The 14,780-nt window shown below is 38.9% G+C and overlaps 1 protein-coding gene across 1 annotated transcript; it reads left to right on the forward strand.

The window, feature by feature from the left end:
- Positions 1-7: 7 nt before the first annotated feature.
- ankrd13d (ankyrin repeat domain 13 family, member D) lies at positions 8-13,935 on the forward strand. Its single transcript, XM_084132481.1, has 16 exons — positions 8-996; positions 1,107-1,242; positions 3,203-3,327; positions 3,622-3,667; positions 3,838-3,981; positions 4,533-4,722; positions 4,806-4,872; positions 5,868-5,949; positions 6,070-6,131; positions 6,630-6,760; positions 6,849-7,006; positions 8,287-8,400; positions 8,482-8,651; positions 9,853-9,932; positions 10,022-10,246; positions 13,435-13,935. The coding sequence occupies exons 1-16, from the start codon at positions 913-915 to the stop codon at positions 13,496-13,498; spliced, it is 1,878 nt and encodes a 625-aa protein (XP_083988607.1). The 5' UTR covers positions 8-912; the 3' UTR covers positions 13,499-13,935.
- The last annotated feature ends 845 nt before the right edge of the window (positions 13,936-14,780 follow it).

The raw sequence follows: 14,780 nt of genomic DNA on the forward strand, positions 1-14,780 counted from the left end.
TCATCTCAGATGAGTTTCTAGATTGTGGTCATGATGCAGTCTGATTTCAGATCGGTTTAATATTCATCATGTGATGTCATCTGATCTCAGGTGAGTTTATATATTCTGCACATGCTGCTGTCTGATCTCAGATGAGTCTCCATGCTGAAGCAAGGCGCATGAGGAGGGTCTCAGCACAGCCAAGCCTGCATCCGATGCATTTTTCACATGGACATGGGTGGAAATTAGGCCTCCGCTTGCTGTCTGCGCTGGTTTATCTGCATTTCCCCACCAGGTCATTACAGCCCGACAGGAATATAATGGAAACAAGTCATTTTCTCTATCGGTGGACAGTGAGAACATCATGTGTCAGCGAGCTCTACCAGCACTAGCCTGATGATGATGAGGAGGAGGATGATGGGAAGCTATCTGCTAACTCAAGGATGCTTTACTCCAAATAAACCCCCAACTCATCCATGCTCTCGATTTTACCTCATTTAACGGAACGCCGCTTATTTTTACCGATCAATTTGTAGTCATTTTAGCCTTGAAGGGGATATTTTATAAAGACTCGCAGATATTTTGACTTAGCTTCGCTAGCTAAGCAGCTGTTTGCTTAACTGTCAGAGGATATTTTCAGCAAACGGAGGGATTTACAGCTAAATAACACACGAATCAGTCCGGTAAAGAGTGTAAATGAGACATCTGGAGGACTGAGGGAATTAATTCACAGAGCAGATTAAACGACACATCTCATTAAATGAAATAAACGGTCCGTAAATAAACGCTTGTGGTGTTTAACTGTTAACGTTAGATGCAAAGGTGGCCGCTGACCAACAAACATTTTCTAAAAGCCTATTCGGCGACCAAACAAATAAATACAATTTGACAACGTAAAATAAAATATAGAAACTTAAGTCCAACATCACTGAAATGGCTGAAGAGGCGTTTCCTTTACATTATCTGGTGTGGAACAATCAATACCAAGAACTGGACCGAGAGCTTCAGGAAAAGCAGGTGCATGGAGTAGTTTAAACTATTTATTATTTTAAATCGTGGGCTTTCCGCTCTGTTCATATGTTTGTATGATTCTTTAATGTGTGTGTGTGTGTGTGTGTGTGTTGCAGCATGAGATGCAGCGGCTGGATGCGCGCGGGCGCACGCCGCTCGAGCTGTCAGTGTGTCTCGGGCACCTGGAGTCCACGCGGGTCCTGCTGAGACACAACGCTGATCCCACACACAGCAGCACACAGGGCTGGACAGGTACAGAAACCCTTTCATCAACTACTTAACCACTAACAGGGGCCATTCTACGATTTCAATATCAGTTTAATTTTTTTTTTTTTTACATTTTGTTTGTATACCAGGGTAGGCATCACCTATTAAGTTAATCCCTGCGTATTAATTTCTAACTAAACTAATATTCATTAATATTGATTAACAATATAGACTAGCTTTACTTTATATTACTGCAATTGTCTAGATTGGCTATATTTTTTTCAACATGTAATGTTTTATGGTATTCTTTTTAACTACATTTTTGCAGTAAGATTAACTTTAAAGAAGATCTACATTTATCGTTTTCATTCATGGAGATGTGGAAACTGTGCCATGGTTTAGTGGAGGATTCCTGTCACCTGGTGGAAAACAATAGCCTAGAAATGTAGACGCACCCTAGCGGCAGCAAAATTTATTTTGCAGCCAGTGTCGTCTAGCAACTCTCCGTTGGCTTGCGAGCTGGAAAAACTGAAGTCTAGTCAGGCCAATCCCATCATGTATAGAGTCGGTGGGCGGGCTTAACAAAATGACGGCAGAGTTGTGACGGTTCGCGTGAATTCCCTGCTATTTGAAAACAAAGAAGATGGCTGCTGCTGCTGCTGGCGGACAGCGGTCTTTCGAATCGGCTTTGGCCGCGACTCTGGAAGACTTGGAGTTAAGCTTTTCTTTGAGAAAAGAACAAAGAACGGTGTTGTGCCGAATTTCGACCCCCACCAAATTATTACCCCCCTAGCACTGGTAGGTTTAGGATTAGTTGTGGGGGAGGGGTTAGGATTAGGGGCGGGGTTAGGATTAGGCAATCAGTTACTGACTTCAACTGGGGGGTAATAATTTGGCAGGGGGTCAGAATTCAGCACAACAACGGCACTGAAGTCATTCTTTAAAAAGGAAGATGTGTTCGGAGTTTTGCCGACCGGATACGGCAAAAATTTAATCTATGAACTAGCTCCGCTGGTGGGAAAACGCTCTGGTTGGTTGTAGCGCTATCCTATTGCGTGCAGAGGGAATTTGAAAGACAACCGTTTATCCCACCCCTCGGATTGAGCCGTGTCTATGGTGGGTTCCCAGACCCAACATCTTGATGTGGGTCTGGCTTGTCAGGCTAGGAAAACAAACACTTAACATGAAAATGACATGAAATTACCATTATAACCAGTAGATGGCAGCAGAGGAGCACTCATTAGCTAATTTGCCATTTCCACTCCCTTTTATAGTTCTTTTTTACTTTTGCTTTTAATTTATTATAAAATGAATATTATATCAAACCAATAACTGGTTGTTGTTGTCAAGCACATCATTGTTTGTTATGCCAAGGCTGAGTTACCTACTCTGGTTATGCGGAGAAGTTTAAATTTGGGTAATGTTTCATTCAAATCCAGCAGTGATTTTATATAATAACTCCTTACTTGTCTCTCAGTTTATCCACTTCAAATGTACACTCTAATCTTTGCTCAAATAACCTGTTAAATCTCAATGTTCCTTGGGTGTGAACAGAGCTTGGAAATAAAGTATAATCCTTCTGTTCCTTGAAATAATCTACAAAATATTTTAAAGTTGTCCATGCTTCAATCATATATTCATTTAAGGTTGTAGGTAAAAAAAAGAAGAAAAAAAAAGACCAACAAGATCCTCAAGATAATGGGTTCAATTTCTTAAAATAGTTTTTATTTCAGGTCTGTGCAGCTGCCTATAATGATAAATAATGCGGGTCAAATTGACCCACAAACATCAATCGTAATTCCCTATTCACTTCCATTATATGGAAAAGAGCTGCCGTCTCATTCTGGAGAATATCTTTTTTTATTCCTCAGAAAAGACAAAAACAAAATAATACAGGTCTGAAATCACACAGAGGTCAATATTAGTAATAAAGTGTATAATTTTAATTTTCCCCAACATGTGCATCTTTAGTATATCTCACGAGTGTGTTGAATTGTGTGTGCAGTTTTGCAGGAAGCAGTGAGCACTGGAGACCCTGAGCTGGTGCAGCTGGTCCTTCAGTACAGAGACTTCAGAAGAGCCACAGAGAGACTGGCTGGTATTCCTGAGCTTCTGAGCAAACTCAGACAGGTGATGCACGAGCACACACACCGCCTGATTGAACAAATAAAGTAATAACTCAACTGCTATAAGTAAATCCAACCTTTATTGCAAATTGCGGCTGCAGGATTGGTGATATTATCACCCAGTTCTAATCTGCTGAATGCGATAAGGCATTAAAATAATATAATCATTAACATGATTTTCTGTAAAGCAGTGTGTATTGTGAAATGCGCTATATGAAATTGACTGATCAGGTTCAATGTTGTTTTGAATCAACATCCTCTCTCAGAAAGCATTCCAGCTTGTTGTCTTTTCCTGCAGGCACGTGATTTCTATGTGGAGATGAAATGGGAATTTACTAGCTGGGGTAAGTTGAAGAGCTAAAATGTTGGGAAAGACCCACAAACTCGTTCGCTTTCCCTGTAGATCACTACTGTCCTAGATAGCAACTTTAACCGTTTCAGCACCACATGCGTGGACAGCTCCTGTGATCAATTGCTCCTGACAGTCAGTTGTCATTCTCTCTCAATTGCTCAGTTCCTCTAGTGTCGAAAGTTTGTCCAAGCGATGTGTATCGTGTATGGAAAAGCGGTTCATGTTTGCGGGTCGACACCACTTTGTTGGGCTTTGAGCACATGACCTGGCTTAAGGGCCGACGCAGCTACATCTTTAAAGGTGGAGGTGAGTCTTTAAAGAGGCCATATTATCATATGTAAGTTTTGATTTTGTTTTTTGGGGCTTACTAGAATAGGTTGAATGTTTAAAAAACACATTATTTTCACATATTTTACATTGTGGCAGCACCTCTCTTCCCAGTCTGTCAGTAACACTCTGTTTAGTTTCTGTATCTGAAGCCCCTCCTTCTGAAAAGCGCAATGTGCTCTGATTGGTCGGCTGGATCAGTGTGTTGTGATTGGGTGTGTGTTTCAGAAATGTCACTCCTCTTTACCATAACCACTGGTTTCAACACTTATAACTCAACTCAACCAGGCCTCACCCCCTTTATTTTGCATGTGCCTTGGGCTGGAATTATTTAAATGAGGAATATAGTGACGTGTTCCTGGAAGAAAACTCAAGACCACAATCGAGGCGTTTCAGGGAGTTCAGAAACAGTGTGCACTGATATAGAGAATATCTCCCTTTGGACTGACTTTGTAACAAAGAAAGTTGAAAATGTAACAAAGCTTAATGGGTCCTCTTCAGGGGTCTGAAGTGGCTTGTGTATTTTGCAGAGAGTGGGGCAATGGTGATGGAGGTGGACCACGAGAAGCAGGTGGTGTACACAGAACCGCTGTCTCTGTCTCCACGCGACACTCCCTCACTGCTCGCCGCCATGATGCCCTCACAGGAGAACACGGCCCAGAGACTCACCTCTCCTATAGTGTCCACTCATCTCAACACACGCAACGTTGCCTTTGAGAGGTACAGGAAGAGTATTCCCACAGATATGAATTACTGTCTGTGAGGAATTCTTACCTAATTCTCTGTTCTGTGCTGTACTGTAGAAATAAGTCTGGGATTTGGGGATGGCGCTCAGAGAAGACAGAGGTTGTAAGTGGATATGAATCAAAGGTGGGTCTAATTTTTACTTAAAGCACTTTAAGAGGCATTTAAATGTGCAGTAAGCGATTTCTGAGAAACATATTTGAAATTGACACCCAAACAAACAAAGCTCTCCCTTTATTGCTCCGCCCCTCAAATAAGAAACAACACTCTATGCAAGATTCAGCTTGAGCAAGTATGGATGAATCGGCGGTGATTCAACAACAACGACAGCATATCCGAGTAACCAGTGTTACTCACGTATAAAGCAGAAGCAATGCAATGTCAGTTTTCAAGCCTTCCCGCTTCGGTCTCTCCAGCATTGGAAATCTTTTCTAATATTAACAGGGGTCCTAAAACTATTGCCTGATCGTAACCCTTCATCTATCAATTATATTCCTCTGACCTTTTTTTTGTAATGTCTCTCAGTCACCTCTCTTTCTACAGTCTTTTTTCAAATCTCCCTCTTGCTCACTCTCTCCTCCCCCATCACGAGTGGACACGCCCCCTACTGCTGACTGGCTATAAGTGTGCTCTTGTGCTCTGTGGATTGGTCCGTTTTCTTATCCTGTTTATACAGCCAGGACTATGTACAAACACAATATTTTTGTTCAGCACACACAGAACAGACATCTAGCAAATATACAAAAATCTAGCAAAAATTGTTTGTTTAGGTGTTGATTTAAATTTTCAACGGCGTTTCTCAGAAATCGCGGTAACACTTTATTTTACAGTGTCCTTGTTACATATGTTACATGTACTTACCATAGTAATAACAGTAAATTATGCATAATTACATGCAACTAACCTAAATCCTAATCCTACCCTAACCCTATAGTAAGTACATGTAGTTAATTATTATTACTCAGTACTTAAATATATAATTACACTGTAACAATGACACCTTAAAATAAAGTGTAACCGAAATCGCTTACTGCACCTTTAACTCTGAGTCCTGCTGAAAACACCTGTGCACCGGGACTAAATGGGCTCCCTAATTGCTTTTTATAATGACATAATTGTAGGTTTACAGTGCCTGTAATGTGGAGTTAGTGACACGTTCTCGGACTGAACACCTTTCTGATCAGGACAAGTGTAGGAGTAAAGGTACATAAACCCATACAGTTAGAAAAATGCTGCTGACAGTCAATTTAACTAATAAATATACAGTGTGAGACTTTTGTACGGTCACCTTCTACACACTCCTGGCCTCCTCTGTGCTTTCAGGATCTAGAACTCCTCTACAGTCGTTCCTCGGCATTGCTGAGCAACACGTCTCTAGTCCTGGGGTGAGTGCGATCAGTGGTCACTTGCATATCATTTTATTTTTATTTACATTTTCAGTATATATATTTTTTTTTAAAACTATTATTAGAGTTTTTGTTTTACAAATATTCTTAAAAATATAAAGTAATAATATATTTAGGAATTAAAATAACTAAATATTAAAAATAAAAAATAATTTATGTGTTTCGCTTGTATGTTTGACTTGATGGCTTGATGTTCTTCCTCCCTTTTTTTTTCTTTTCTATTTATTTGTTTTGAATAATCCCTGTAATGCCAAAAATTATTAAAAAATAACCACAAACATAAAAAAACTCAAACATATAAACTACCATTAAAAATGTTGGGGTTAGTTCGATTAAAAAAAAAGAAGAAATTAATACTTTTATTCAGCAAGGATGCATAAACTGATCAAACATAAAAACATTTACAGTGTTACAAAAGATTTCTATTTTAAACAGATGCTGTTCTTTAAAAACTTCATTTGTGTATTGTGTTTGTAGAGTCAGGTTTCTCAGTGCGCCAGTCCCCATAACCCAACAGCCATCACAGCAGAGGAGTACTTCGATGCAGAGTTTAATCTGAACGGCAGAGATATTGGGCGGCCCATTGAGCTTACCAGCAAAGTGCAGAGGTAACTCCAAAGTGCCATGAGTGAACAGTGTTTGTACGTGAATTATGAATATGTGGTTTGTCTCTATACCTCTGTCTTTCTCTCTCAGGTTTAAAGCCACTCTGTGGTTGAGTGAAGCTCATCCTCTCTCGCTGGCTGAGCAGGTGACGCCCATCATTGACCTCATGGCCATATCTAACGCCCACTTTGCCAAGCTGCGTGATTTCATCACCCTACGCCTACCACCTGGCTTTCCTGTAAAGATAGGTGAGAAGAAGAGACACATCCAGTTGGTTTACCGTTTACATTCAACATTATTTCTTAATACATGTTTTTTGTCTTATTGTTATTGACTTTATCTGTGCACATTAAATTTGTTTTTGATATCTTATTTAAAATATTGTTTTACTCAGAAATATACCAAAGATTGTTGCCAATGCAAATTTAAAGTGCCCCTATTATGCTTTTTCAGATATTACCTTTCATGTAGTGTGTAATATGGCTGTTTGTGAATGTAAAAGGTCTGAAAGTTTCAAAGATCAAAGTGCAGATAAATTAAGTTATTGTCTCTTAAAGGAACACGCTGACTTTTTGGGACTTTAGCTTATTCACCGTATCCCCCAGAGTTAGATAAGTCCATACATACCCTTTTCATCTCCGTGCGTGCCGTAACTCTGTCTGACGCACCCACCGCTAGCCTAGCTTAGCACAAAGACTGGAGGTAAACGGCTCCAGCTAGCATACTGCTCCCAGTAAGTGACAAAATAACGCCAACATTTCTTGTTGGTAATACAAGAAATAACGCACTGCTACTTCTGTGGAGTGATTTACTCCAACTCTGAGCGAACTCTCTGCTCCTCACCACGGGGCTTCTCAGGTGCTGCGAGCAAATCACTCCGCAGAAGTAGCAGTGCTTCGCCTTCTGAGAATATAGTTCCCAGTATGTATACGGTCAGAAGACGGCTGTGTCTCATGTGACCTTGTTATTTGTACACGCGGTGACTATACTATACTATGTATGGACTTATCTAACTCTGGGGGATACGGGGAATAAGCTAAAGTCCCAAAAAGTCGGCGTGTTCCTTTAAAAGAAAGAAGCGATTTTGAACTTCCTGAAATGAGGTTTCAGTAATTCCAGTCTTACTTTTCTAATTATTTATTTGTATAATACCAGCCAACAGTCTTCATTGGCTACCCGCAAACAACGTTTGCTTTGACCCTCAAACACTTTAGTTGTGTAGACCAATCATAGCAGACTTGGCCATCTGACCAATCAGAGCAGACTTGGCCATCTGACCAATCAGAGCAGACTTGGCCATCTGACCAATCAGAGCAGAGTGAAAAAAAGGGGGTTAGAGAGACTGAATGCTTTATCGAACTGTTTCAGACACTGTGAGAAAAGACGTGATGCTACACTGTATATTATGAGAAAATTAAAGTGTTTTTTGACCTTGGATGCATGTAAACCTATTGTAGGAGACCTCCCAAACAAAATTAGGAGCCTTTAAAATGGCATAAATTGACTTTAATCATGTCCTTACTCTTAGAAATTCCTCTCTTCCACGTGTTGAATGCTCGAGTGACATTCAGCAATCTTTGTGGCTGTGATGAGCCGGTCAGTTCTGTGACTGTACAATCTCCACAAGGAGCCACAGAGGCTGGTACGTATCTCTTCTGTTCAGGTCACAAGTTCCTCTGGCTATAACTGTGCTGGTTGTTCACCCTCACATCACTGCTTTCAGGTCAGACGACTCCTCTGCAGTGTGAAGTAGACCCGTCTGTGTTTGAGCCTCCCCCAGAATACACCACACTTGGACCAGGCCGCAGTGAACCGATGAGAGATGAGGATGATAATTTACTGCAGTTCGCCATACAGCAGAGCCTGCTGGACGCGGGAACAGAGAGTGACCAGGTATTGGCATCTATCAGATGGTATGTCCATGGACCAGCATTCAGACTGTCTGATGTATATTGCACTTTCTCGATCTGGCAAGCTCTATTCTGATTGGCTGGCTACACTCAACTTCTCAGAGTCGTGCACTTTTTTATCACTCTGCCTGGAAACAAGATTGTTGATTTCTGATTTTGAGAGAGAACGAATCACTGGATTAGATCTTTTTTTTTAACTTGCATCAAATCTTTCAATTACTGTAGATATCCAAAATACCCACAAATAGAACTGTATTTTCCACTTTATGTCTGTGAAATAATAAATGGTATTTTTGGGTGAAAATAAAGTTGGATTTAGGTTAAATTACTGTAAAGCTGCTCATAAACCTATACTGCTCTGCGATTATTACATTATTGTAATATATACAGCAAATTACAGAATCCAGACATAAGCTCTGTTCCCAAACCTTGTGATCTTCTAGGCTCCTGAAACAAAGCCTTTGCCAAACAGCTTTCTGCAATTTTATGCTGCAAATTTATGCTAATATATTTTATGACCCAAATATAATTATATATATTTAAAAAAAAATGTTTTGTTCTTTTGTTGCACTATACAGTATAAATCATGGGAAGTTAATTTAACATCCAAGTGAAAATGTAGTACTTTATTTCATTCTATTTTCACAGGTGTGTTATATTTTTTATATAGTGTCCCTGTAACCTTGGAATTATCTAGCTATTTTTTCTGTTACTTTCATGCAAAAACAAAACATTCCATGATTAGTAACTACAGATATTTGGACAGTAACACTTTTTTTTTTTTTACTAAAATAAGCTGTTACCATAAACCAGCCACCATAACAAATTATATAATTATCTCCTGATTCATTTATTTAACCACCATCTGATTTTTTTGTGCTGTAACCAAGAATGCATCCACAGATGCAACCTGACTTGTCGTTATTAATTTAATTGAACCATTCATGTGCACAACGAGCATGTTTGCAATGCTCAATGCTGCAAAAATCATGTTAATGCAACAGGAACAGATCTAAGTAGATGCTGAAATCAACACTTTTCATGATTAAGTAGTTCTAGAAGCCAGAATATTAATCATTATTAGTCAATGCTAAACAATTAGCAGACATCAGGTTTTCATTATTCCCTCCACTGCTTTCCACCCACTCCCTCATTTCTCTTTCTTTTCCTGTGTGTTTCTGTAGGTGACCATATGGGAGGCTCTCACTAACACTCGACCATCTTCTCAGCCTCCGCTTTATGAGGAGGACTCTCAGCTTGAGAGGTGTGTGGATCAACAACAGTGTGTAGAGTGAGTGTGAGGATGTGCATATCAGTTGTTCATCTGCTTTGAAATGTGACTGTCTCTGATAGGGCGATTCAGGAATCTCTGTCTTTGTCACTGGTTGGAGGGGAGAGTGGAGAGTCAGATCCTGGCCTGCCGTTATCCCCATCTGATCCCTCCCTCAACTCACCCCCGTGTTACAGCTCACTGGCCGAGCCTCGAGCGCCGGGAGCCTTTGCCGTGGCCACCAGTTTTGATGAACAGCTACGCATCGCAATGGAGCTTTCATGCAGAGAACAAGAGGAGTTAGACAGGTACGAATGGTGAAAGAGCAGAAATGACCTATGGAGAATCCATAGACATGAGCTCTGATCCCAAACCTATTGAGGGTTTCAAGTAGAGGTCGACCGATTGATCGTTTTGCAGATTAATCTGCACCGATAACCAATTGTTCCATCCATACTGATAGTTTTTTCGTGTTGCGTCCGTTACTGGAGCGGCTGAGAAGGGTGCGCTGTCATTATACAGTACCAGAACGCCATCTAGAGGCGAAATAAAAAACTACCACTGACACCTTGTGGAGTTTGTTTTGACACGCGAGCGGGACACTTCAGATGCGAATTTAAAACAGACAATGAAACTGTATGTTATACAGTACACTACCGTACTTGTTTTCATATCATTATAACGTAATACATTTGTTGACTAGATGCTGCATTAGTGGAGAACAGCAGTATGATGCCGTTCAGGCTGAGAGGACTAACATAAGTACCTCAAACGGTTAAGTCAAGTCACCTTCATTTATATAGCGCTTTTAACAATATTGATTGTTTCAAAGCAGCTTTACAGTAATAATAGGAAATTACAGTTACAGAGATTGTTAACTTTACAGCAGCTCTAAAATAAAGTTATTGTCCAGCTAAAGTTAGTTTTGATTGATTGATTCACTTCTGTTGCAAAGATCATTAGTTATTAAATTAGGGGCCGCTAACACGACACCGTTCTAACAGAAAACACTCAACGCGCTCCAGCCCGCTCATCCGCACAAAACAGTGCCTGGGTGCTCGAGAACGCAAACCCTGCAATAGATTCCAAGGTGCAAGCCTTGTAAAATTTAGGGGGGAAAAAAGGTTATCTCTGCGCAAACCTCAAAAACGCAAACCCGCCAAAACGCTGACGGCATGCACATTCGCATCACGTGTTTAGTGTATAGGTATGCGCGTTTGAATATATGTGCGCGGGCGTGTAGTCCTTCTTTACAAACCAACCCTCAACAAACTACTTGTCTGGGGTCGGTTTCACAAAGCTATTTTAGACTGGTCTATAGTGTTACACAAGTCTAAAATTTGCTCATAGACTAGTCTAATGCAAGTTAGACTGTTTCACAACAATAAAGACTGATTTAATTTAGACTTAAATTAGACACCTTACCCCCAGGCTAACTTAGGTCTAAGACTCTGTTACTTTGGCAACCAGCAGTAACAATCAGTTACATTACAAACAGCCAAAAGAAAAGGGAAAATGGCTCATAATTTCTTCTTGTTACTACATTCTCCGCTAAATTTCCCAAGTAAAATGTCCTTGTAGCTGTTATACTCCTCCAACAAACACATATTTTCCGCTGGGGTAAACTGCACTGAGCGGTTGAATGCGCTTACTCGATCCGCCGTGTTTTTTGTTTTGAAAAGTGTCTTATTTTACCCAGAATGCATTGCAGTGTAGTCCTACTTAAGATAGTCAGAGTCTTAAGTGCTTTGTGCAACGGTCTGATTTTGATGTCTATCTGAAGTCTGACTATCTACTATATCTAAGCCATAGTCAAAGTCTATCTTTGTGAAACCGGTCCCTGGCCTTAAAAATGTGTAAGAATTATTTATCGCTTCCGCGGAGCCACGTGCACCGGAATTATCCCGACAACGTTTTATCTGTACAGAGGGAAGGAACAATGTGACAAAAACACACGCAAGTCCAACCCAAATGTTTACTGTCACGATTGTTACCATCTATTTGCATTAGTTTATATCCAGCTGGTCGCTTTAATGCATTCGTTATGCAGCGAAGTTGCATATTTAAAGCTAGTGACATGAGAAAGCAAACTGAAGTTCATGCAGCCGACAGAAACATATAAAACGTATTCGATTTGAGTTTGGTTTTTTTTATCATCACTGTAATATATATTTTGTTATTTTGATTAGATAATCAAGTATTCTAAAATAAAAGCAAATAAAGTGTGAGTATACATACAGTATAGGCTACATATGTGTTTAATTTCAATGGCCTTTGTGTGTAGATATTTAAAGATGGCCGTCTTCAAGCATGACTATTTGGATTTCTATGAAATAGTAATACTTTATGAGTCTGTTTGCAACATTAACTAAGGTTAATAAAACCTTAGTTCATTGTTTATTTCAACATTTACTAATACATTTTTACATTTTAAAGTTGTCTCTTAACATTAGTTAATGCACTATGAACTAACATGAATGATCAAGGTATAATTAATATATTAATATTTTTTATATTTAAAAAGTACAGTACATTTTCATGGTTCAGTACTGTTAAATTTTTGCAATGAAGTTCAGCACCATTTTGGTATCCATTTTAAAAACGTATCGGTTTATTAATTGTTTATTGGCTAGCGTGGGCAAACCTACTTATCGTTATCGGTAAAACACACTATCGGTTGACCTCTAGTTTCAAGGCATCATAGACTCCTGACACAAAGCCTTTTTTTTAATTAATTTGCACTATATTCAACATGACAAGAACATTTACTTCACATTTTTGTCCCTGTAACATTTTTTTTTTTTTTAAACTTGCTTTCTTTTTTCACTTGCAGCATTATTTATATGCAATATGTCAGTTTCTAAGAATCTATATTAGTCAAAAACACAAATATAGTTTTTCGAATACGAAAATACGAATTGTTTTTCGTATTTTCATTGTGGCAACAATGATGTACTAAAAACCTTAACGTTTTTCATTGGCGATTTTGAAAAGTTTAGAGTACAGACGACAATGTTGCCAAAATGATCCCGTTCACATGGATACACAAAAACTATTAAAAAGGCTGTATTATTCATGCCAGGCCAGTAGTTGGCGATGTCACTTTGCAAAGAAACTACGCACTTATAGACTGAACACATATGCATGGCGTCACCTATTTCACAAATTCTAGTTTTTGTAGTTTACACGGAGACGAGAACGGTAATGTTTTCAAAAACTACAACTTAGAAACGTTTTTTTTTTTTTCGTAAAAAGTTTGCGTTTTCAAGCCCCCAAAACGCTTGTGTAAATGAAAGGCCAAAACGCATAAAAGGTTTTCTGTTTTTAGTTGAAAACAGTATAATGTAAACGGCCCCCTTAATATGAGCGATTTTCCACTTACCACATCATCTCATGAGTTCAATAGAGAATATTCAAATTAATATAAAACGTGGAACAGTTTATGTTTCTCCTCATTTGTATCAGCCAATAACATTCCTCCTTTTGTTCCCTAAAGGAAGTGGAGGGAAGAGGAGGATGAGCTGGAGAGGATACTACAGCTGTCTCTCACAGAGAAGTAACTGTAGCAAAGCTAGATGTGGGTTTAAAGGAGTAATTTATTGGTTGTGTTTTTTTCTGCAATGTTAAATTATTATTCTTATAGATTCATCACTCTTTATTTCTTTTCCAAAATAATAAAGATGGGATAGCAAGAGGAATTGGAGAGAGTGTGTGTGTGTCAAGACTGAAACAATTAATAAGAGATGATAAAACATGGCATGAAAATGTGATTGATTTCCTCTCAGTTCCACTGTCTTTTGAGTGATACCAGGTCAACTTCATTGTATAATGATACAGATGAAAATGTGAATATAAATTATGAATATTGATGACTATGATAATGCATAAAGGTAAAGTACTGAAAATACTATTGCGTACAATAATGAGTTTACGTATGGTGGATGATAATAACATGAAAGTATAAGTATTAAATGTTGCTCAAACACTTTCACAACAATGACTTCTGTTATGATGTTTTTGTGTGCATGGGGAAGCGACCATCTAAGTCTAAGATGTGTAGATAAGGAACTTAAAATATATTAGTATCAAGGATGTAAAGGGTGTTGTAGGCTTCAGAAATGCTGCCGTCCACACAGATCTGCATCTGCACAGCAAGTGTGATTTAGATGCGCCAGAGTTCCAGTGTTTCTATTATTAATCTTAAACTGCTGTCATTTTGTTATGTAAGAAAACTGAATCATCCATTATATCTGCAGGTAGCTCTACTCTTGGACAGTGGTTCTCAATCAGGTTGAGCAAACTTTCAAGGGGGTTATTTTAACTTCATTATAATGCTAAAAAAAATCAGTTTCTATCTATCCATCTATCTTGCAAAAACAAAATATGGAGACTGTTTGTATTTAAATAGGCAAATGTTTAAGAGTCTATGATTGGATCAGTGATTATTATGTTTCTAGCATGTTATATGTTTGGCGACAGTTCTTCTAACTCTAACTGATGGAGTGTGTAGCTTTTCATTTCTTAAACAACCATGTAGGAAGACTCATCATGGCCATATTCCAGGATGGCAATGTCAAGATTCATCAGGCTCAAATTGTGTAATAATGGTTGGGAGGATCATGAATAATCATTTTCACGCATGAATCGTCTCCTCTGAGTCCAGACCTTAAATTCAGTGAAAGTCTTTGGGATGTGCTGGAGGAGACTTTACAGAGCGCTGGACTGATGAAAATAAATGTTGTGATGTTATTTCCATAAAGAGGTGCATCAATTTTTTCCTACATGGTTGTTTAAGAAATGAAATCCCTATTTATCCATCCAATCTTGAATCCTCTGGCATCA

The sequence above is a fragment of the Abramis brama genome, assembly GCF_963993115.1.
Source record: "Abramis brama genome assembly, chromosome: 13".
Taxonomy (NCBI): domain Eukaryota; kingdom Metazoa; phylum Chordata; class Actinopteri; order Cypriniformes; family Leuciscidae; genus Abramis; species Abramis brama.

Coding starts and splice junctions, on each gene's coding strand:
- ankrd13d (XM_084132481.1), top strand. CDS start 913: ATGGCTGAAGAGGCGTTTCCTTTACATTATCTGGTGTGGAACAATCAA. Junction 6,132..6,629: donor AACACGTCTCTAGTCCTGGG/GTGAGTGCGATC, acceptor TTGTGTTTGTAG/AGTCAGGTTTCTCAGTGCGC. Junction 8,652..9,852: donor CGGGAACAGAGAGTGACCAG/GTATTGGCATCT, acceptor GTGTTTCTGTAG/GTGACCATATGGGAGGCTCT.